Source organism: Mauremys mutica, chromosome 1, assembly GCF_020497125.1.
Source record: "Mauremys mutica isolate MM-2020 ecotype Southern chromosome 1, ASM2049712v1, whole genome shotgun sequence".
Taxonomy (NCBI): Eukaryota; Metazoa; Chordata; order Testudines; family Geoemydidae; genus Mauremys; species Mauremys mutica.
This window is the reverse complement of record NC_059072.1, coordinates 88,436,750-88,459,025: the sequence shown is the minus strand read 5'-3', so window position 1 is coordinate 88,459,025 and position 22,276 is coordinate 88,436,750. Positions and strand designations below refer to the sequence as shown.

General features: G+C 45.9%; 1 protein-coding gene across 1 annotated transcript; it reads right to left on the bottom strand.

Moving 5' to 3' along the window:
* Window positions 1-419: 419 nt before the first annotated feature.
* Window positions 420-22,166, bottom strand: ERP27 (endoplasmic reticulum protein 27). Its single transcript, XM_044982255.1, has 7 exons — window positions 21,207-22,166; window positions 20,805-20,905; window positions 16,670-16,807; window positions 13,069-13,185; window positions 10,455-10,580; window positions 1,727-1,924; window positions 420-996 (listed from the first exon to the last, which is right to left on the bottom strand). Exons 1-7 carry the CDS (start codon window positions 21,295-21,297, stop codon window positions 958-960), a joined length of 810 nt encoding a protein of 269 aa, XP_044838190.1. The 5' UTR covers window positions 21,298-22,166; the 3' UTR covers window positions 420-957.
* Between the last annotated feature and the right edge of the window lie 110 nt (window positions 22,167-22,276).

Sequence of the window (22,276 nt, the reverse complement as noted above, 5' to 3'; positions counted from 1 at the left end):
CACCACCCGGAAGCACTTCATTCCATTATAGTCTTTGGTTCCCACACAGTTCTGCCTATGTACCTTAATCCAAACTGGCAGCACTTCTTGCTTTTCCAGTTCTGCACTCCCTGGCAGCTGTGCCAACATACGTCAATCCCACCGCTGTAGTACCAAGTGCAATTCCAGCCCTGGACCTCCACATAGAAGCCCTCTGTCTAACAGTAAAACAGAAATATCTAAGTCAAACATAGGGCACTCCTAATATAAGTTGAGGAACATTATTTACTGAGTAATCTGACTAGTTAGATGCAGCAAGATGATTTAAATTCAGCCAAAAGAGACTTGGACCTACTCTTTTAGAGCTATTTAGGCTTATTACTTAAATTAAGAAAAAATAGTCACACAAATTCAAGGAATTTACTTTCTGCTTTATTTAGTAACATGTAATGTTATAGGTCATGTGACCTCAGGCAACAAATAAGCTCCTAGACCCAGAGAGATGTGTAAGGGAATCCCAACACAGTACCAGTGCCAGATTGGGGGGTGGGGAACCATGTATTAAGGGGGCAGAGACAGAGTCATCAGGGAAACAGACCTGCCAATCTGGGCATAAACTTTCTGCAAGGCATGTTTTTGACACTGCAGTTTCATCATATTGCCTCGTGCTCTCATATATGGCAACAGGCAGTGGGAGCCCAGAAGGACCAATGCAGTACAGTGCCATGGCTCCTGGAGCATTAAGATGAGACAGGATGGAACTGGCAAGTGAGAAGGAGAGAGAGATACCTAGAGAGGAGAAAGAGCATACATGTATATGTATGTGGAATGGAGAAGAGTTGATCATGGTTTACTTGGCCTCATATTCCTATTGTCTCAGGGCCTCCAGAGATGTTGGGCACAGTGAACTCTTCTTATACGGAGTGCAGGTGGCACTGGGAAGAGCCACAGTGTTTTATCCGGTGATTGAGATGGGAGTCAGAGCTCCGTCTTCTCCTCTGGGCTGGGATCTTCTTTCTAAAATACAGTAGGGGCAGGAAAGCTGGGTTGATACCATCATGGTTTTCCGCACAGAGATTAAGGAGGAAGAATATTTAAATTCCTGCTTCAACAGCCTGTGTTGCCTAATTTCCCCATCCCATTTCAGTAGCTCCTGAGTTACCTTCAGGGGGCATCACAGGCCATGGGGCCTCTGGCACACAAGGGCTCTTAGTACAGCAAGCTAAGCCATTATAAAAGCAATAGAAGCTCAGGACTCAATGAAAATGGAGGTTAATTTTCCCCTCCCTCTGCAAAGGGGTGCTGATTAATCTCAGGTAGATTTGGCCCAACTTTGAGTCCTCTGATTTGAAAGGTTCTTGGTGAATTTTCATTCTAAAACCACCCTCTGTCTCCCTGATCCCCTTATAGCTATATTCAGGGTCCAAACACACCCACCCCTGCTCCTAATCCCTGCATCTTGATGCAGCCCTATTCTCCATCTCCCCAGGCACTGTTCTCAGGAAGGGAAATGGCTTCCTTAAATGAGACTCTCACACCAGTCCTGAAGTCAGGGAACAGGAGACCTTATGCTCTAGGCTAAAAGGTAAAAGTTGGGGCAGACAGGAGCTCTCCAAACCCAGTCATCGCTGAGATCTGATGCCCCAGAGCAGTGGAAGAAATGACACAGCAGAGGCTGCAGAGAGCCAAGTTTGTGCTGCTCAGAAGCATGTGAGCAGCAATGTTCTCCCACGTACTGTGTACTCACCCTTTGCTTTCTCTCTAAGAAGCTACTGCAGAAGTCTTGCACACGCTCCACTGTGACCTCACCCAGAGGCAGCACATCCTGCTGCTCATCTGGCGTGTGGAATATAGCCAGAGCTGGCAGCTGGGACTTCTTCAGGTTGAAGAAAGACATCACACGCTCATTACCCTTCACATTGCTGTCCACCAGGACAAAAAGAATCTGCATGGGAGAGAGAGCAAACTAGAGACCCTGAGGGACAGCAGACACACATGATCACACAAAGACTTAGTAGGATACCATTGTACCGAACTGTAGATGCTAGACTTCTACAGCCACACTCCTGCCCCTCCAGGGCTTGAGATTGCTACTACAATCCTGCCTTCCTCCAGTTGCCACAGAAACAACAACCATCTTGCCTCTTTATCCAGCCCTGCATGGAGCGGACTGATGGCAGCACTACAACTTCAAGACAAACCCGGTGATAGCATAAAGTCTGTTCTCTAAACCAGATTTATGGCACGACCTGTCACAATGTCTATTATACTGCATGTAATAAATCCTCTTTATCCTTGGTGTTTTTATGTTTGCTTTCTATAAACGTTTGAGCATTCAAGCTTTACTAGCCTGACTACTCTTGAAAAGTGCATTTTTAGCTAAAATAGGCACTCAAAGGCTAATTTCAAATTGCGGGCCAAACCGTCAGCTGGTATAAATTAGTACAGCTCAGTAGAAATCAATACCAGTTTATACCAGCTGTATAGTCAATTATAAAAACTCAAAAATAATGCTTTGCTGGTTAGTTATAGTGTATAACTCATGTATTGTTATGCTTCCATTCCCTGAATACCTCTCAACTTTCAAACCTGCCTATGTCTGAGACAAGTTATCATTATTGACACAAATGGCCAAAATATGTAATGGCTGTGTTTTGGTGAGTGCTGCAGCATAGCTGACACATCGTATTTATTATTATTATCATCATAAAATGTGTTTTTAAGATTGTTTTCTCACTGCGTGAATCAAAGGAAGCAGTTCTGCAATCGCGTCCAGTGTGTTTCCACACACCAGACATGCCAAACCTGCAAAAAACCCACAGAAATTGGGCTTGTTTTTGGTTTAATTGGCTTGTGAGTTGCTTGTTGGCGAGTTTTTGGCTTGTAGCTTGTTTGTCTTGTAGCTTGTTGCTTGTTGTAGATTGTTGCTTCTTTTTTTGATCGGCAAGGGGGGGAGAGAGTCAGGGGTGCACAGTGGGCCCACCACAGTACCAGACTGTACGCCAGGGGGATCTAGTCACATAAAGTGTTGGGACTCTTAGGAATTGGCTTCTTTTAGCCTTGTTTTGAAATGGGATTAGCTAGATTTTTGGCTTATTGTGAAAGTCAGGGTGCTTATTTACCATGTGAAAGTTGGCAACTGTGCCAGCCACTTGTGCAATAACTACAGAAATATGTGTTCAAATGAGACCAACCTATATTGCATGGGAAGAACTTGTCTTTTACACTTAACTCCTTACACCTCTATCTTTGTGGATTGGCAAAGCTGAGTTTTCACTACTCTAACCATACTGAAGCCGCTTTCAGGGTCAGCATTTGAATGGAGGAGGCAAAGTAAAATGATGAGATGTCTTTTGAAATGAAGCAGTCTTTCAGGTGCACATAGCTACTTCAGCAGTTCCCTTCAGTATTCTGACATACAGGAAAATGATCCACTCACTGGTCCAGTGAATTTGTTAATAACCTCAAACTGATATGCCGTTAAATCATCCAATAATTGGTGTGACACCCTTTTCCGAAATTACAGACACCCAGGCATCAAGCCAAATCTGTTACCAGGGCCCCTAGATCTGAAGCTGCGCTTGCATTTTTTCAACAAGTGATCCTCAAGGAAAACATTCCTCAGCATCTGCACAAGGCAGCCATTTAAAACATCAGTCTGTGTCCATAAAAATCCATCTCCTCACTCTCTTTCAAGTGCTTTTTCACATCATGTCCAACTTTGAAATCACTGCTGGGAAAATATGTTCTTAGTCATCCAAAACTGAACGATCATTTTCCTATAGAGCATTATGCTGTCGAGTAGCAGCATGTTTCAGTTTTCCATCATACTGCTGAAGAAGCCTGTGGATATCCCCATGCAGTGTCACCAGTTGGGTTGGGTATCGGTACTTGGAGGTCTGGTATTAAATGCAGAGGTGGATCCAGTGCATAGTTGAGGAAGACGAAGATTAGTTGTATATGGTCCTGTAAGGTAGAAATCAACTCCACTTTTGCTGGTCTTTTCTCTAAGGAAAGAAAACAGGAAAAGAGGGCAGGCCTTTTATACAGTGTTTGACTGATTACTTCGTGGAATTTCAGCTCCCTGCTGGGAACATGTTTTATGATTATGAGTGGGATTTCATTGGCAAAGAGGGCAAATTCTTTCATCATGGAGCAAAATGACAAGACCAAAATCAGTCATCAGCTCTTCAACAGACAGTGAAAAAGCTTTGCTGCAGCTATCTGCCAAGTGAGGGTATCTGCAGCCCATATTTACAATATTTGGATTTACTTCTTTTAGCCATGAATAACACAGAGTTGTGTTTCCCAGTCATAGAGCCATAGATTCTGATGGGATCTATGGGTTGTAGATGGGAATGCTAAACTTCTGAAGTGTTCCCATTAGATAGCCAGATATGCCTGTTCATGTTCCTGACGTACAGTGTATCATGTCTAGGAAACAAAGGACATTGAAGCCTTTGTTTTCATACAAGAATCCCACACAAGGATAACCAGTAGGGTCTCATGTCCCAGGTCTGTATTCTGATCACACCAAACGAGACATTGTGACCAACAGTCACCACATCACTTTGGTACCACACTCCAACCTTATCCCTTGCAGTGGGGATATCCTTTGTCGCTCCACGTGTCATCTTCTTGAGAACATCTGCAGCCACGCAGTATTTCTTTATGAACTTCACCAGTCGTTCTCCAGCTGTAAACGGCATATGGTATTCACCTAACATGGAAACAAACCATTCTGCCTCCAAGACATTTATGTTCACTTGGTTTAGTGATATAAAATCTGACACTGTCACCTGCTTCACGTTTTGGCAGTGCTTCTCTGAATTGACATGGGGTTGACACCTAATGGCTTTCTCCATGATTAATGGTAAAAATCACCATTAAATCTCATATAGAAGGTATATCCTTGCCCTGTCTGCTCTCTGTCACCACTCAAAAGTGCTTTTCCAGGTTTGTGGATAAGTAACACACCTCCTCTCTTTTCTCTGGTGACTTATCACTGGTTGAAAATCTGGCTTCCTCTTCCAGCATTTTACAATCTTCAGATTCCACTCTAAAGCAAAAAGAAATATGTACTGGAACAATAACCCAGCAGCTGTATCAGGTATCCGCCCAAAGCAATTCAAGGTACTGCTTCAGACTGTCTCCATTGGGTGGGGGGCACTTCAGGCCCTCTCCACTGGGGGAACCCAGCCAACCTCCAAATGGGTTCCTCAGATGAGGCTTGAATTTCTTCTCAAGAAAGGACCTCACATTGGAGATGACAGGAATGTTTCTCACATGCTGGCAGTGATGGCTGAGTGGCTCCTTCTCTTCCAGGCAGCAGTGTCCTCTTTAGCCTCTGATAGGTCCAGTCAGCACCAGGGTCGTCTTCTCATCCTTCTCCAGTCATTCTGATTGATGGGAGGATCTTCTTCCTGGACTGTCTGGACATTAGCAATGGAATGCAGGATCTCCTTTCTTCCTTAACTGGCAGGCTTAGTCGGCAGTGGTGGATGACAACTGGTGTTGATGCAGTGCTATAGAGGGACTGAAATCTGATACCCTTAACAGAGATGGTTCTCTGACTGAATTACTAATGTGACTAACCACCACAGGGCAAAGTATGAATATTTACAACAAATCCTTTGTCACCAATTACAGACCAAGATTTATTCACTGATAATTGTCAATAAAAAATAAGTCCAAGAATTTTGCAATCTATTCACAGACCATTTATGAGATGAATAAAACACAACATTCATTTAACACATTCCTAGTTGTAAGAGGAAGGAGGGCCCAGTTGTTAGGGTACTGACTTAGGACTTTGAACACTCATGTTCACTTCCCAGCTCTGACACAGGTTTCCTCTGTGATCTTGGGCAAGTCACCAGATCCTCAAAGATAGTAGAAGTTAGGTGCCTATGTATTTTTGAGGACTTGGGCTTTAGCCTCTTTGTGCCTCATCTCCCCATCTGTAAAATGGGGATAATAGCACTGTTGTACCTCACCTGATCTCATGTTTGTACATTGCAAATATTTGTACGCTGTCATCATGAATGTATATTCCTCCCCCACCTTTGTTGTCTCTGAGCTGACTTACACACGGTTAGCCCTTTTAATCTTTCCTCATTGATAATTTCCTCTGGATCCCTGATTTTTGTTACTTGTCTCTGAATTCCCTTCAGTGTCTCTCTCCTTCTGGTAATGTGGTGCCCAGAAATAACCATCAAATTCCAGGTGCGGTGGCACCAGTCATATAAGGCCAGTTCTGCCACCCTTATAGTCAGAAGAACCTTACTCCACAAAGGGTCCCATTGGCTTTAATGGGCAGAGAGACTATGGCTTCCCTGCTTCATTATATGATGTATTTGCATGTGCAGCCAAGGTTTCTACTGACCGTTTTGGAAAATCATGTCCAATCTGCTGTCAGCTAGCACCTCTACTTCTCATTCAGCGTTATTGCTTTCCAGAATTCTCCCTCCCATTGTCCACAAATGCTACTATGGATTATTTTTCTTCAGATGCACTAGGATCAAATCCTTTATTATTTTCTGCCCATGTTTCCTGCCCATCTGTCCTGACTAGTGTTTTCAATTTCTTCCAATTTAGTATCCTTCAGAAACCTCATTATATGCTGTTTATTTCCGCTTTCAGATCATGAATGAAGATGCTAATCTGGCCAGAGTTAACACAGTATCCCGCTAGAAATCTCCACTCCCACCATGGCATTGTATATCTTCACTCTTCCAAATATTCCATTACCTGTTCTCTATCAAAAGTTATTTTGACTGGGTCTTTTTTCCATATTCATTGTTCAAACTTCTTGCTATATGACAGGAGTAGGCAACTTATGGCACATGTGCCGAAGGCGGCATGCGAGCTGATTTTCAGTGGCACTCACACTGCCCAGGTCCTTGCCTACGGTCTGGGGAGCTCTGCATTTTAATTTAATTTTAAATTAAGCTTCTTAAACATTTTAAAAGCCTTGTTTACTTTATATACAACGATAGTTTAGTTATATATTATAGACTTATAGAAAGAGACCTTCTAAAAATGTTACAATGTATTACTGGCACCCGAAATCTTAAATTAGAGTGAATAAATGAAGACTCGGCATACCACTTCTGAAAGGTCGCCGACCCCTGCTATATGATTTTTATTTAAGACAGATTTTCAAAAGGAAGTTCAGTATCTCAGCAATTTCTGAGTCATGATTAACTTCATCCCTCTCTTCAGAAAGGTTGCTCAGTTCAGTAAAGCTCTTAAATGCAGGCTGAACTTTAAGCATGTGTTTAAGTCACACCAAAGTCAATAGAATTTAAGCAGGTGATTAAAGGTAAACATGTGCTTAAGTGCTTTGCTGAATAAGGATGCTTGGTCGAATTAGGGCCTAATGGGCCTACTTTCTCCCTAGTACTTTTCCCTAATATATTTGTAGAACCCCTTCCTTCTTACTCTTAACCCTTCTGACTAGCATTAACTCCTTTTGATTTTTTGCTGCCCTTTCCTCCCCAGTACCCTTACGTGACTATGTATTCTTTTTTGATTTGCTCCCTCTTTTTCCATTTCCAGCCAAACTAATCTAACCCAAGGCTTTTGAGCAGTCATTCATGAAGCCACATTGGCCACTCCTTATCTATCATACTCTGACATTGCACAGGCATAAATAACTACACCAGGTGCAAGGTAGATCATCTGGCCTCCCTCCCAAGCTTTCTCCTCCATCTCTCTTCTTTAATACTGTTGACATCAGCAGAAGCCTTCCCATTATCAAGGCTCACAGCCTTGGAGTCATCTTCATTCCCCATCAGCAGTCCAGTATCATAGTGATGGGACATGTTAGAAAGTGGTAGATAATGAGATCAATAGACTGGACAGACTCTTCTCTCTCCTCTGAGCCAGGATCTCATCAAAACTTGCCATGACTTCTTGTGCAGCCAGCTAAAATTCCTCCCTTCCTCTTTCCCAAACTGACAAGACAATCACCTATGCCCTAGTTATTGCTCTCATGGATTACTGCAACCTCCTTCTGTCTGACCTCCCATCTCTTCCTGCTTCAATCCATTCAAAATGCTGCCAGCGGAACAACATTTGTATCATATCTCTCTTCTTGATACCCTTTCTTGGATTCCTGTTTACTTCCACATCAAAGTTATGTTTTTCCTCTTCCCCTTCAGCCCCTGCCTATATTACCACCACCCCTTTTTCCTCCCTCTCTTTCTCCTGAGCTTCATTTAAAATTGTTAGAAGAAGGAGCATTTTCTGCCATTTTTTGTCCCACCCATATGTCTGGAACAGCTTCCCAGCTAACATATCCAAAGCTCCCACACCCTTGAGGGAGCCAGTCACTGCTCTGCTTAAATTGGGTTTGGTCTGTGTTCTGCTGTTTTATTTCTCTGAGATTGTTCTGTTTGTTTTGTTTTGTTCCAGCTTGTGTTCTTAGGGGTCCATGGTGACTTCAGATACCCCTCCAAGTCACAGTTCCTTCCCTACTCCCTGCTTGCTACTCAGGGCTTGTAATTTACTGCTGGCCTGTAGCGATAATGAATAACTTACATCTCCCCCCACCCCTCACCCCACTCCCCCCATGCTGGCTCAGCTTCTCTGGCAAACAGGCAAGGGGTGGAACCAAGGCTCCACTCATGCCCCCATCCAATCCACCACCACTCCTTGTTCATCTGCTCTGGGAAGAGAGTAGGCGGGCAAGTAGCCTGCTTACTCCTTTGAGTCCAGACCCAAAGCCCAGGCAGCCCCAGTAGGGATGTAAGCAGCAGTTCTTACTCGCTCTCAGGCCTTTTTGTGGGCATGTCAGCCAAGTCACCATCTAGCCTTTTGGGGCCGGGAACTTGGTATTGGTCTGGCACAGTCCTAGCGTTATGCAGAATTATGTACATCTCTGGCGCTACGTACATAAAATAAAATAACAATAACAATAAATAATGGGTCAGCTCCTGAAATCTTCCCTCTCTTTTCACTCAGGTAAACTCCCACTGAGTCCTGCCTGAGTCAAAACTAACTGAAAACTGAGTGAGGATGTCAGGACTTGGCTGGCTAATAATTTATAAACTATCTGGATCTCAGAACACCATTTGGAAAAGTGCCTTGTGAAGTCTTGCTTGGAAAGTGAATTCATATTAGCTTGGAGCTGGGCATGTCACATGAATGGAAAACTGGCTGTGGGACCCTATTCCAAAGCTAATGGTGGTAAAGAGCAGTGCACTGAATTAGAAGAGATTTCTAGGGGGGTGCTGCAGGGATCAGTGTTAGGGCCATGCACTTTGGAGCTGCATATAAAGAGACATCATATAATTGAGGAAAGAGTCTCTCGTTGCAGGACACTGGTGAGACCACATCTACTGCACAGTAGTATTCAGTGAGTGTCTCACTGCTAAACAAATGTAGACATACAGGAGGGGATTCAATGGAAAACAAGTTAGGGGGCGGGGGGAGTTGTTTGAGATCTATGTAAAGTAACTGCAAGGGATGCCTTTATGACTAGAGCTTAACCCTTAAAACATTGAGGATTAATATATTTGCTCTTCAACCCGCCCTCTCCCCCACTAATAGGTGCTTCAGCCCTCTGCCAGCAGCTGATCCATCCCTGTGCTCTAACACAACAGCCCCAATTCTTACCAGCTTCCAGACCCTCCCACAAAAACCCCTTCCAAAGGGCTTCAGCTCAACCGCCTTCTCCACTGTTGGTTTCTTCCCCCAACTCGTGTGTCATGCCCAGAACTCTCTATTGCTGCCAGGTCTGCCTACTAACTAGTTCCATCCCCGTGTGCTCGTGTTCAGCCCAACTGTGAGCTGAGAACCAATCCTGGGAGGGTGGGTGTTTGGGGAGTGCTTGTCTGCAGTCAGGGAGGGCCGTTGGCAGTGGGGAGGTGGGGAAAATCTGTCTATGGAGTCCCCACCGGGGGAAATCTGTTCTGCACCCCCTGGGGACCCACCTGAAAATCCCTTCAAACAGCAAATTCACAGGTCTTTTTTACTTGGAAACTAATGAGGGCTAAAGAATCCTTGTGGCATTCATGCTATCTGGCCATTTCAATAGCACTTTTCAGCATCCAAAAGGGAGTTCCAGCTGTATAGCCAGAGATCGCTTGGCACACCAGTGGAATGTAACCATTGCTTGGATGAAAGGCAACAGCTGTTTGTCATCTCACAACAAAACATGCCAGCTATTTAGGACAAGACGCAAAGAAGAGCACAATATCCAGCTGAAACCACAGGGCAGATTTTAGAGAGGCAGCGCATATTGGGCACCTTCCCTGTTAGATCATGAACCGGAGAGGGGTGAGCAAATCGGCTCCTTTTCTCTTGGACTATCACCTATCTCCACTTGCTTCTCCTCTTCCCCACTCACCTGGCTTCTGTTCTCCCTGGGCATGTGGAGTGTCTTCCTCCCTCCCCCTGGGGAAAGTCACTGTTCTTCCCTCTCCAATAATCCTCTCTTATGGCTTCTCCTCCCCTCCTTTTGGCCTCACCTTTCCTCGGAAGAGTTCCGCTGCCTCCCGGTACCTGCGCACTCGCTCCGTATGCTCCTGGGAGGTCTTGTCTGTGAAGAGGAGGAGGTGGGTCTGGACTGTACTGTTGAACAGACCTATTGCCGTCTGCCAAAGACAAACGTGACACCAACAAACAGACACGGTGATTAGGACTAGTAAATCTGCTGCATTATTGGGGTCCTAAATCCCAACGGCACAGCTGAATTCTCTCTCTACAAATCACAGCTCAGGCCATGTTCTCAGATTGAAATCAAACTCTGGAGGAACTGAAGCTGGGTCCCTGAAGGCTCCTAAAGTCATGGTTTGGAGGACACTCGAGCCAGGGGTCTGAAGGCCCTGGGTCTGAGGCTTGGAGGGAAGACAGGATGTTCATGGAGAAGGCAGGGAGACAGAGTCTGGGGACAGCAAGCTGAAGCCCAGAGGGGCAAGAATCTGGAATTGGGAGCTCTTGAGGTGCCTGGGTAACAGGGACCACAGGGAACTAGGGGTTGCAGGGGACTCACGACTGGAATCGGCGTAAGGAACTTGGGGAGTTCATGGAGTTAACCAGGAAGGCTTCTCCAGCACCTCGTTTCCTTTCTTTAACATTAGCTGTGAATCGTGGGGATGCGTCTTAAAATAGAAACTGTTGACTAAGCAACGTGTGAGCTGGGCAGGTGGGAGTGCAGAGGGTTAAGTCTCCATCTGCAGCTCTTCAGGAAGAAATGGGTTGGACACAACCCCCCACCCCCACCCCCCAGGGAAAGGGGAAAGCACGCAGCACACACTGGCCCTCTGTGAAGACACTCTGGGCTGGCACTGCCAATGGTGTTTTTGCACAGTCTCCAGTTGGTGGGCAAATTGTCATCTGACTTTTCCCCCCACCCACTTCCTGAAGTGCCGCAGCCGCTCCCTCAAACCAAACAGAAGTCTGGCCAGGCTGCCTCTGACCTGCTGCCTCCCCATGTGCCACTCCAGACCACAGAGGCAGCCTGTGGAAATGCCTGCCAGCATTTCTATGAAGGAGAGGAAAGAGTGAGCCAGCTAACGGGGACGGGGTCAGGGAGTGCATTTCTGTAACAGCCTTCCGTCAGGGAGCACCAGGTCTCAGGTAGTGTGGGACTGGAGGGCCTAAGTACCAAGAGTTTCACCTTAGCCTAATGGCTAGTGGACTTTCATCCACCCGCGTAACACCTCTGCATAATGTGGCTTGGGGGTGGGAGAGGTCAGGACTGGAATAGCAGTGGGCTGCAAGTCAAGAGTGAGGAGTGCTGGAAGACCCTGTGGAAATGGACAGGCCTGGAGAAGCAGGAGGTGAGGTGAGTTAGGACTAAGGTGCATTGGAAGTGCTGCTTGAGAGTGCACAGGCCTGGGAAAGCAGGAGGTGTTGCAGCAAGCCAGGGTTCAGGTGTCTGGGGGAAGTGGTGAGGGTCCAAAGATGGAAGGTAGGGAGTTCTGCCGGGCTTGCTTTGACCCATGTGGCCTAATATTGCTGGGGCCTATAATATACTTAAAATAAACTAGTTTATTTAAACATTTGTGAGCCTCGAATAAATATTAAACTAAAGAAAGGCAGGTATATTAGCAGAGCTGGGTGGGTCCCAGGACTGGGCCAGCAGGAGGCCAGCCAGGTAAAGACTGTGGTGCACAGCTAGAGCTGTGCTGTGGCCTAACGAATGAAACAACATGGGTGCTCCAAGTCAGACTTGAGATGGGTGGGCTAAGTAGTTTGAGAGGGGGAGGCAGGAAGAGGGCTGGGGATTGAATCGAAGGAATAATGGTGTCGGTCAGGACTGAAGTGCTTTTGCAGAGCTGTGAGGTGGAGGGCAGGACTCAAATAATAGATAATTAGCTGGTAGAACTCACCACCACAGGATACCTTTGAGGCCAAGAGCTTAATAGGATTCAAAAAAGGGCTCAACATTTATATGGATAATGAGATTATCCACAGCTACATTAGATTGTATGTGGATGTTTGACAAGGAATAGACGCCTTCATGCTTCAGGGCTTAAGCCAGGGGTTCTCAGACTTTTGTACTGGTGACCCCTTTCACACAGCAAGCCTCTGAGTGTGACAACCCCCCCTATAAATTAAAAACACTTTTTTATATATTTAACACCATTATAAATGCTGGAGGCAAAGCAGGGTTGGGGTACAGGTTGACAGCTCCCAACCCCCCATGTAATAACCTCACAACTCCCTGAGGGGTCCCAACCCCCAGTTTGAGAAGCCAACTACTAATGGACCAGGATTAGGAAGAAATTTCCCCTATGGGAAATCCTCTGCAGGGTTTCTTGAGCCTTCTCTGAAGCAGCTGCTACTGTCCACTTTTGGAGACAGCATACCGATTTAGATGGACCACAGGTCTGATTCAGTCTGGTGATCCCTTTGCTCCTGTGAATACAAGGGGGCATTGCCCATCAGGAATGAGAGGCAGTGGTAGAGGTGTGTGCACAGACACCTGCATGGCTCCTTGCTGCACTGTGCTCTTTGCCCACCAACAGTCGCTGCCAGTCAGGATCCTATCATCCTCCAAAATGAAAAACCAGCCAACTAGACAGAGCCTAAGAGAAGGCAGGAGTGGGAAAGGGGGTTATGGGGATTCTTAGTTACCACAGGGTTGTACTCTGTCACCATTCGCAGCTCATTGATCTGAATGAAACGGCTCATCTTGGCAGCATCAATTTTTTTGCCATTGGTGAGTTCCAAATCTTGACGTTTGTCGTCCACCTACAATGTTGCAAGGAAGCCTTAAATCACTGCTGTTCTCCATTCAGTACCCCTTCCCTGCCCTCTGTCCAGAGGCATGGGCAGACACACACAAATGCTCCAGTGCACATAGACACCTGTGAATGCCTTCACACACCCACCTTTCACCACCTGAAACTCTCTTGGGGACCATTGGGCCTATAAATCTGCCATCTTGCTCTTTCTCCTAGTCTCTTCCTCAGGCTCCCCATGACAGGACAAACTCATGAAATAGTAGGAAACACTAAGGGTGCCAGACATCCCTGTATCGTCAACTCAAACTCCACTGGAGCCAGGGGGGATTAGCGGACAATCTCTCCTGGGCCTTCTGGGGAGACAGCATTAAACAAACCCAACTCCCTCCACCGCTCTCGCCCTCTCCTTTAAAAAAGTTCATCTGCTTATTTCAGTCTTTCTAAAAAGTAATAAACACTGGCACAGGCCTGTGTGGATTTCCTGGAAACATTGTGCAAGCAGGAAATCTCTCCAATAAAGAGAGGAATTTTTCCAGTACAGCTGAGATAAAATCAGGCCTTGCAAAGACCATCTTTGGGGAACAATCCCATCCCATCCCTCCTTTCCTCCCCCTCATCAGTATCTGGAAGCTGTTTTATTGAGTCTCTTCTGCTCTCTTCCTCATAAACAGGGAGAAAGGGAAAACATCAAACAACAGCTAACCCCCAAAGTATAACAGCTACATATGCAGTTACTTTACAGGAGACAGCTAAGTTAAGGGATTGGGCTGTTGAGCTACAGTACAGTAGAGTACAACTGATTCCTTTGGGATTTAATTGCCTTTTCCAAACATACTGTGCTAGGCTCATGGAATTTGTGTCCACATAGATGTCCCATATTTTATTAAATATGTCTGCTCACCCTCTGAATGTCTGTTAGCTTTTCCAGAGGTGTGCAGGCATGCAACCCTTTTTTCCATCCCGTGGTCACTGTCACTGTGTCTTTGATCCAATGTGTCCCTACTCTGCTTTAAGCCAGTGAACTAGTTGCTCCTGAAATCATAGGGGATGATTCTTCTCTCGCTTACACTGATGTAAATCAAGGGTAATGCCACTGAAATCCTACTAGTGCAATGCAAAACCAGTGCAAGTAAAATCAAACAGGCCCTTGGGGCTGGTCCAAAGTCTATCAATACCAAAGGCAAAGGCTCCCATTTACTTCAGTGGGTTTTGGATTACAACCTATTGATTCCCATTCCTGAGAAATCATATTCAGATATACTCTTGGATTATGCAAAGACGGAATCTCTAAGAAAAAGTGTTGCATTTAACAGTTTAGCTCAGACCCAAATGGCTCTGTCACGCCCTACCTCGATTAATTATGCCCTTTTTCCATTGATCAAGCCAGATCCTCAGCTGGCAAAGATCAGCATAGCTCTACTGACTTCAACAAAGCAACACCAATTTATACCAGCTGAGAATCTGGCCCAGGAGCATAGTCATTGTGGTTTAAGTCTGGTACCCTTTATGGTGTTTCCGTGCTATGCAAAAATAAAAGAACATTATTTTATGTCTTTGATTAATTGCTGTCCTTTTGATTTGTCTGCCTGCCTTTCCAGTCCTTCCTCCGTTGAATATTTTATTCCAAGTTCCTGTTCCAATTGCTTTTTTAGGAAAGATCTGATCCTACTCCTACACACTTATTCAGAAAAAAAATCTAATTTAAACTTATTTTTGTGAGGGGAAATTTTACAAGCAAATTGCCAGTCAAAATTAATTCTGGCTTGGGGATTCGATCTGTTGTTGTTTTTTCTTCCATTAAATGATGTTTCAGTTGCAAAAGTGGAAGAAGCATGAATTGGGAAGATTGTATTTAATGTGAATTGTTTCAAATGTTATGCAATTTCCTCTATCCTCCCACCTTAATTATCCTTAATTTCTCCCACATTGCAAAAACAAAAGATCTTTAAATATCTTTGGAAGAAAATGATTATGACTAAGACCTCATAGCAGAAATAAGTGTTTCAGTTTGTAGCACCTGCTGACAGTAAATCCAGTGTCAACTGCTAGGTCTTATGTGATATTAACTCATTCTCTTTTACACAGAAGGGAGAGAGATCTAGCTACATTATATGAACTAGACTATCCATAAAACGTCTGAGCTCAGCTCAGGAAGTGATTAGAGCAGGCAGAGAAGACAAAGGTGGCTTACATCATCTTTGCACCTCCTGAATTCTGAGGCCAGATGGGGACAGAAATAGTTCCTGGGGCATCTCTAATTTATACTCTTCTTAAAGAACCCTCTATGGGCCATTAAAGCAGCCCAGAATAGCCAGAGCAAACTGTACTCTGGCCACTCTCCTGCCTGCCCCAAATATGCCTTGCTCTTTCCCCCAGCCACTTCGCTGTCATGCCCCTACATCAGGGACTTCAAGGGGATGGGCACCACAGGGAACTCCCATATGCCACAGGCATTCCTGAGCGAGAAAATCTGCCTGCCCTGAGGACCCTATATACTGGCAGAGCTGGTGTACAGGGACAGCAGGGAACCCCAGAATCGGGGCCTTTCTAAAGATGCCTCAGCTCAGGACATTCTTTACTAGTGAACATGAGCAATGTTTATACAATAACACTATCCATCTTAGGTATTTATAAGACACCAAGACAACATCTAGGCACAACACTAATCAACTTATACTTTCAAAGCACTGTACAAACATTCACTAATTTATCATCACAGCATACCTGGCCTTGTCTCCACTAGCCTTTTCTCCTAATTTTTTCCACTGCTAACCCCGGTGGAGCTCCACCAGTGGTAGGAACAGCAGGAGCTCTAGGAACCAGAAGGCTCCAGTGGCTGCCACTGTTGCATTTTTACTACCATGTCAACTACTACACTTGTTCTGACCAGGGCTAGATAATACAATAGTAAAAATGCTGGTGCCATATCCTTACTGGATCTCCTGCCATTGCTACCTGCAATGAAACTGCACCGGAATTAGTAATAGTGGGAAATAGGCAAGTGTAGACACAGTCCATTGTGAGGTAGGTAGCTAGATAACTCTTATTATCTCCACTTTATGGCTAGGGAAACAGCAGCACAGAGAGATGTGTGATTTGCCCAGTACCACACAGTGAGTTAGGGAAGGAGCTGAGATTCAAACCCAAATCTCCCGGCTGTGTCTACAGTCCAACTGTTCCCCAACTAAAGTGGCTCAACACTAGCCAATCACCTTTGAAGGTTTTTCCACCACTGTTTTAATTCACCCCTTGAACAGTTAGGATCCTACTCAAAACGTAAAAATGAATTGTTCTCCAGGAGCCCCCATCCCTCCTCCTTTGGTCTGGCCTTCTCCATGCTAACAGAAACCTTTGTCCATATATCCCTGAACATGTTCTCTGATACCCAGGCAGGGATGAAGGGGGAACAGTTCTGGATCTCACCATTACAGGACTATTTTCAGTGCCTGAGCAACGCGGGCAGAAGGGGCAGAGGCATGAGGCAGACATACCATGCGAAAGATGGAGATGGTATTGCTCGTGATGTTATAATGAGACAGGACCTCAGGGTTGGTACTGAGTCCAAACGGCACCTCCTGGATTTTTCCTACAACAATGTGGAAGTTCGAAACTTCTGGCCTCTCTAATTCCTGAAGGAGTGGGAGAGAGTGGAAAAGGAGAAGGAAGACGGAGACGTGGAGGGAAGGAGAGATGGAAAAGAAGAGAGAGAAATGGCATGGTAAAAGGAGAGAGAAGGGGAAAGAGAAAAAAGGCAGTGGGTGGGGGGAAAGGAGGAGAGGTAAAGAAAGAAAAAATAATATTAGAAGCAGCTGAAGTTACTCACCCAGGTTTTCTTCTCCCTCTTGACATTGGCCAGAAAGCTGCTTTGGCGGCAGCTGAGATTTGGAGGGGCTAACAGTGACATCTGGTGGCCACTCAGAGTAGAGCAGGTGTAAGCACTCTGCCACTCTAACCTCCAAGTCGGCGAAGAGGGGCTTCCTTAACAGGCACATCTCAAGTCTCCCCACCAGAACAAGTGTTCCCAATCCACCTCCCTGCACCCCACTCACATCCTGCCTGGGTATTTCCATCAGTGTGGGGAAGGTGAAAGCTTGGGGGTTAAGAAGTGACACCATCCTCTGCACAGCAATATGACTGTGTGTGTATTAGTGTAAAAACAGGTCCTACAACCTAATCCCCTTTACCCCATACTCTTCCTCCTCATCAGCCCCTTCCTTCCCTTGTTTCCATGACATTGTAGGGAAAGTCTCCCTCTTTCCCTACCTCAAGCTTCCCGGGCAACAACTCGAAAGGATTGGAAGGAAACAAATCACAGAGCCTGTGTGGCCAACTCTTGCAGTTTTTTCACAACTCTAGCAATATTTGGTGTTTTTCTCAAAACACCAGCTCCTGAAGTCCTGTGATGATGTGATAATCTCAGCTTCCTTTTAAAAAAAAAAACATTTCTAGCCCTCATGGTTGCAAAGAAAATCTTGAAATGTGAACCCTAAAGGCTCAAAGACTGCAAGGTAGATTAAAAGACCCCTAATGTATTTTTTTTATTATTTTTAAGCTGATCTCATGATTTTTGAGGCCTGACTCACGATTTTTGAATACTTGGGGGTGGCAATACTTAATATCTTTATTTTTTTCTCCTAACGGAAATATTTCACATACTCCACTAAAAAGTGACCAATAAGTGTAGGTTAAAATACCCAAATTTTGAAGAAGTCTGGAAATGTGCAACTTCTGAGCAATTATGGATTAATCAGATTTCCGTTTCTTCTTCTTACTGCTGAGCACCAGGGGCAGTCATAGCCTCTACTTAAGCTTGTACAGCCATTTCCATTCCAACCCCGCCTTTTGAGTGCCTGACATCTAATACCTTTCACTGATGATTGGACAGAAATTCTCAAGGCCTGGTCTCTGCCTGAAGGTGATTCTGTTCTTTCTTTAATTAAGAAAAATTTTGAGCAAAGTTGGTTCATCTGTTTGGGAGTCTGAGGAGAACAGCAATAAAAATCCTTTCCACATTTAAAGAAAAACTGTTCTTCTGACCTGTTTTGGAACAGATATAGTCAGAGCCGCCCCTCGGGTAGGGCGAATTGGGGAGACTACCCTGGGCCCTGTGCTTTGGGGGTCCCGTGCTTTGATAAAATTGGGACTGTCCTGATATTTAGCTCTTTGTCCTGTGTCCCAACAGATGTATGATCGGGACACCATTTGTCCTGATATTCAGGTGAGGAGGTGGGGGGGAAGTGAGGCGGGAGATGGGCGGGTGAGAGGGGTGAGGAGGCAAATGGGGAAGTGAGCGATAGGCGAGTGGGCGGACGATGAGGAGCGGCAGTCAGGTGAACGGGAGGACGCTAGACGGACGGTGAGGAGTAGAGTGGCGGCCACGCATGCTGGGCGGTCAGTGAGGAGACTAGTGGGGAGGCTGATTTGTCCGAGGCCCCGCAGTCCTCTAGGGATGGCCCTGGATATAGTATCGAAATGGCTAGCTGAAACAAGGATGGACCTAGCCTCACTGAGAGATAGCTTGGGAGGGTTCCAGTGAAAAATTGGGTTTGATTTGGGTCTGTGGCCATCACATTTCTCACAGGGCATGTGCAGTGATAGTATTCTTTTCCCCAAGGACAACATAATATTCTGAACGAAGGCAGGGTGTGTGCTGCATTTGTGTGATGCTAGTTCAGCTGCATGCTCAAAACCGGACTGAAGGTTTGTAGAGAAGAAATATGTCTTACTGCGTGCAGTGAAGCCCAGCCTCACTCAGGGTGAAATTAACCTCTGTGCAGATGGTCAGTGCAAGCCCTAGGCCCCACTGAAGAACTATTCTGAGAGCTGAGCCAAGATGTAAGTGGTGCTTAGGCCTCCCGCTGGCCCTCCGCACAGGAATCACTTTCACCGTGTGTGCACCCCTTGTCCTAGGAGTGCCAAAAGAGAAGATCCCGAGAAAATTCTGCGACACTATAGTCTGAGAAGGTAGCGCTTGTGTGGTAGACACTCAAACAGCAGAAATAATCAGTTCCGTTTACACACCCAGCCTTAACTCTGTCCCGTTGTAAATCACCTTTCGTTATATGGGCATGTATTATTTCTGAAATTAGAGTCTTTCCAATGAACCGATCATGTTCCTCCTCCAACCAGAGGAACATGTGGGCTAGAGGAGGTAGAAACTCCTGGGAAGCAGCCTGTCTGGAGATCACAACGTTTCCCTCCCTGACAAAAGCCATGAGCCAAGGAAGCAACAGCAAATCAGTGGGGCTGGCAGAAGGAACCTTTAGAACCTTAGACACCAGTGATGTCATTGGGCTTTCCTTCCTTCTGTTCTTACTCTGGGTGTTTTGTTGTCCTTCTTGCTGATTAGTTGCTTGCTTAAGTCTCCTCCCTCACTGTCATAGAATCGTAGATATGTAGGGCTAGAAGGAACTTTGAGAAGTCATCAAGTCTAGCTCCCTGCATTGTGGCAGGACCAAGTAAACCTAGACCATCCCTGACAGGTGTTTGTCCAACTTGTTTTAAACACTCCAGTGATGGGGACTCCATGACCTCCCTTGGAAGCCTATTTCAGAGCTTATATAGTTAGAAAGCTTTTCCTAATATCAAACCTAAATCTCCCTTGCTGCAGATTAAGCCCATTACTTCTTCTCCTACCGCCTGTGGGCATGGAGAACAATTGATCACCATCCTCTTTATAACAGCTCTTAACATATTGGAAGACTGTTATCAGGTTGGCACTCGGTCTTCTTTTCTCAAAACTATACAAGCCCAGTTTTTTCACCCTCTCCTCACAGGTCAGGTTTTCTAAACCTTTGATCATTTTTGTTGCTCTTCTCGGGGCTTTTTCCAATTTTTCCACATCTTTCTGAAACTGTGGGGACCAGAACTAGACACAGAAATCCAGCTGGGGCCTCACCAGTGCCAAGTAGAGAGGGACAATTACCTCCTGTGTCTTACATACAACACTCTTGTTAATACACCCCAGAATCATATTAGCCTTTTTTTGCAGCTGCATCACATTGATGACTCATATTCACTTTGTGGTCCACTATAACCTCCAGCTCCTTCTCAGCGTACTACCACCTAGACAGTCAGTCCCCATTTTATAGTTGTGCATTTGACTTTCTCTTCTTAAGTGAAGTACTTTTCACTTGTCTTTATTGAATTTCATCAGTGCAGTGAGGGTCCTGCAGAGGGTCCCTCCACTGCAGTCTTGAGCCCCCTGCCTTCCATTCTCCATTATCCCCCTGCCTTCCAGTCTCCATGAAGGTCCTTTCTGGCCTTAAATTCTGTGACCTATGCTCCCCTCCATCCTTCCCTCCATTCCACCTCAATATTTCCCTTCTTCCACTTCATACTCCTGTACTCCTTAGCTCACACCCCCATGTCCCCCCCTTACCGCATCCCCCACTATGGAGTTCACAGGATGTTTACGCCTTCGCCCTGATCACTCTGTTTGTTTGTTATAACCCCTCCCCTTCTGCCCAGGTCTGTCTTTTCTATTTAGATTGTAAGCAGTTTGAGTTGGGGACTGTCTTTACTTGGTGTTTGTACAGCACCCAGCACAACGGGGCCCCAACCCTGGTGAAATACAAGTAATCAGTAGCAACATAACCAGGGAACTGAGAGATTATCTGAACACACCTGGAAGAATCCAATGACGGCCACCTCAGCAGCACTGATGAAGGCTGTTGTGGCTGCAATATCTCTCAAAAATACAGGTTTCTTTGCGTCTCCAGTGACATCTGGAGAGATCATGAGGAGGAAATGTCAGAATCATATCAGGCATGGAGAGCAGCCCAGAGCTAAGAACCCCACCACCACCACCCACACGCACACCCCACCTTCCTGCCTCTGTGCATGCTGATCTCAGCAGATCTCTTCCCCCTCTGGATACTGACAGACCTCTGTGAGGAGACTCGCAGCTCACACCCCTTCATCCACTGTACAAGCTGACCCCAGTGGCTCTCTCACCCTTAGAGAGCCTTGGATTTCTCTCACCTACCCCATTCGTTTTCTGGCCTGTCTGCAGAGTCATTTTCTTACCGTGGTGCACAGGGCTCTCCTCAACACATCCTGATGGGCAGCCCCAAGTGAGGAGGGGAAAAAAGAGACACCACAAGGCAGAAATGGCCATTGTCCTGACGTTTCCTCTCCTTGCTTTGGGCTCTGCTTTGGACTCTGCCTGGAAAGGTGACACGTCAGTGGTTTCTTGGTCAGGCGTGGTTCTCCCCACAGTGTGGGAACTGAGCACCTGGCACTGGTGAAACCTTCAACTTCGGAGATAAACGTCTGGCAGAAAGACTGGGTCCCAGTGCCTCACTGTTCTGCACAGGTCATGGGGCTGATACCGAACAATCTGTCCCTGACACCTCTGCACTGAGACCACCTGGAGAGAGCAGCGACCCCTGCTGCTCTCACAGAGACATTTCCATGCTGCATGCTCTGGAGGGGCACAGGCTGGTGAGAGTACCCCAGGCTGGCACCAGGGAGCAGCTCCAGATGCCCCTTTCCTTTCTTCTTGCCCTAGGCACTCCTCCTCAGTACTCTGCACCCCAACTTAATGAGACTGCTCCCTGCTTATACCAGGGAATCTATTTCCCTTTTCTGTGCACTAAGTCCCCGGGGGTCTCCTCCTCCCACTGCACCAGGGCCAATCAGACAGTCTGGCCCCAGCATGGACCACTCCTGGGACAGCTAGTTGTATGGGTGGCATGAGAGACCCATGTCTCTGCTATGGGAGATGAAGAGCTGATGCCTAAAAATGCCATGGAGGCCACATTAAAAGAGACTAGCCACATAACATAGGAATATACAAATTCTAGACTGGATCAGACCAGTGGGCCTTCTAGTCTGGTATCTTCTCTAATAGTGGCCCATACAAGAGGCTTTGAAGGAAGCTGCATAAGGGAGCTATGATATAATTTGCCCACAGGAAAAATTTCTCCCTAAACCCATTAGGGTGAGGCTGGTGTATGCGCTGAAGTATGAGGGTTATGGCTCTTATGAGACACTTGGGATTTTTCAGACATTTCTCTAACCCTGGATACTGTTTAGCCACATACCATCTTGCAATACTTTGCATGTGTGAAAGGCTGAGTGAGGAGACATGTTCC

Bases quoted from the DNA above. Each gene is read 5' to 3' on its own strand.
- ERP27 (XM_044982255.1), bottom strand. From the start codon at position 21,297: ATGGCCATTTCTGCCTTGTGGTGTCTCTTTTTTCCCCTCCTCACTTGG. The intron at 20,906-21,206 runs GTAAGAAAATGA...TGATCTCTCCAG, and splicing joins GGAGAGCCCTGTGCACCACG to ATGTCACTGGAGACGCAAAG. The intron at 997-1,726 runs GTGAGTACACAG...ACTGTATTTTAG, and splicing joins TCTTAGAGAGAAAGCAAAGG to AAAGAAGATCCCAGCCCAGA.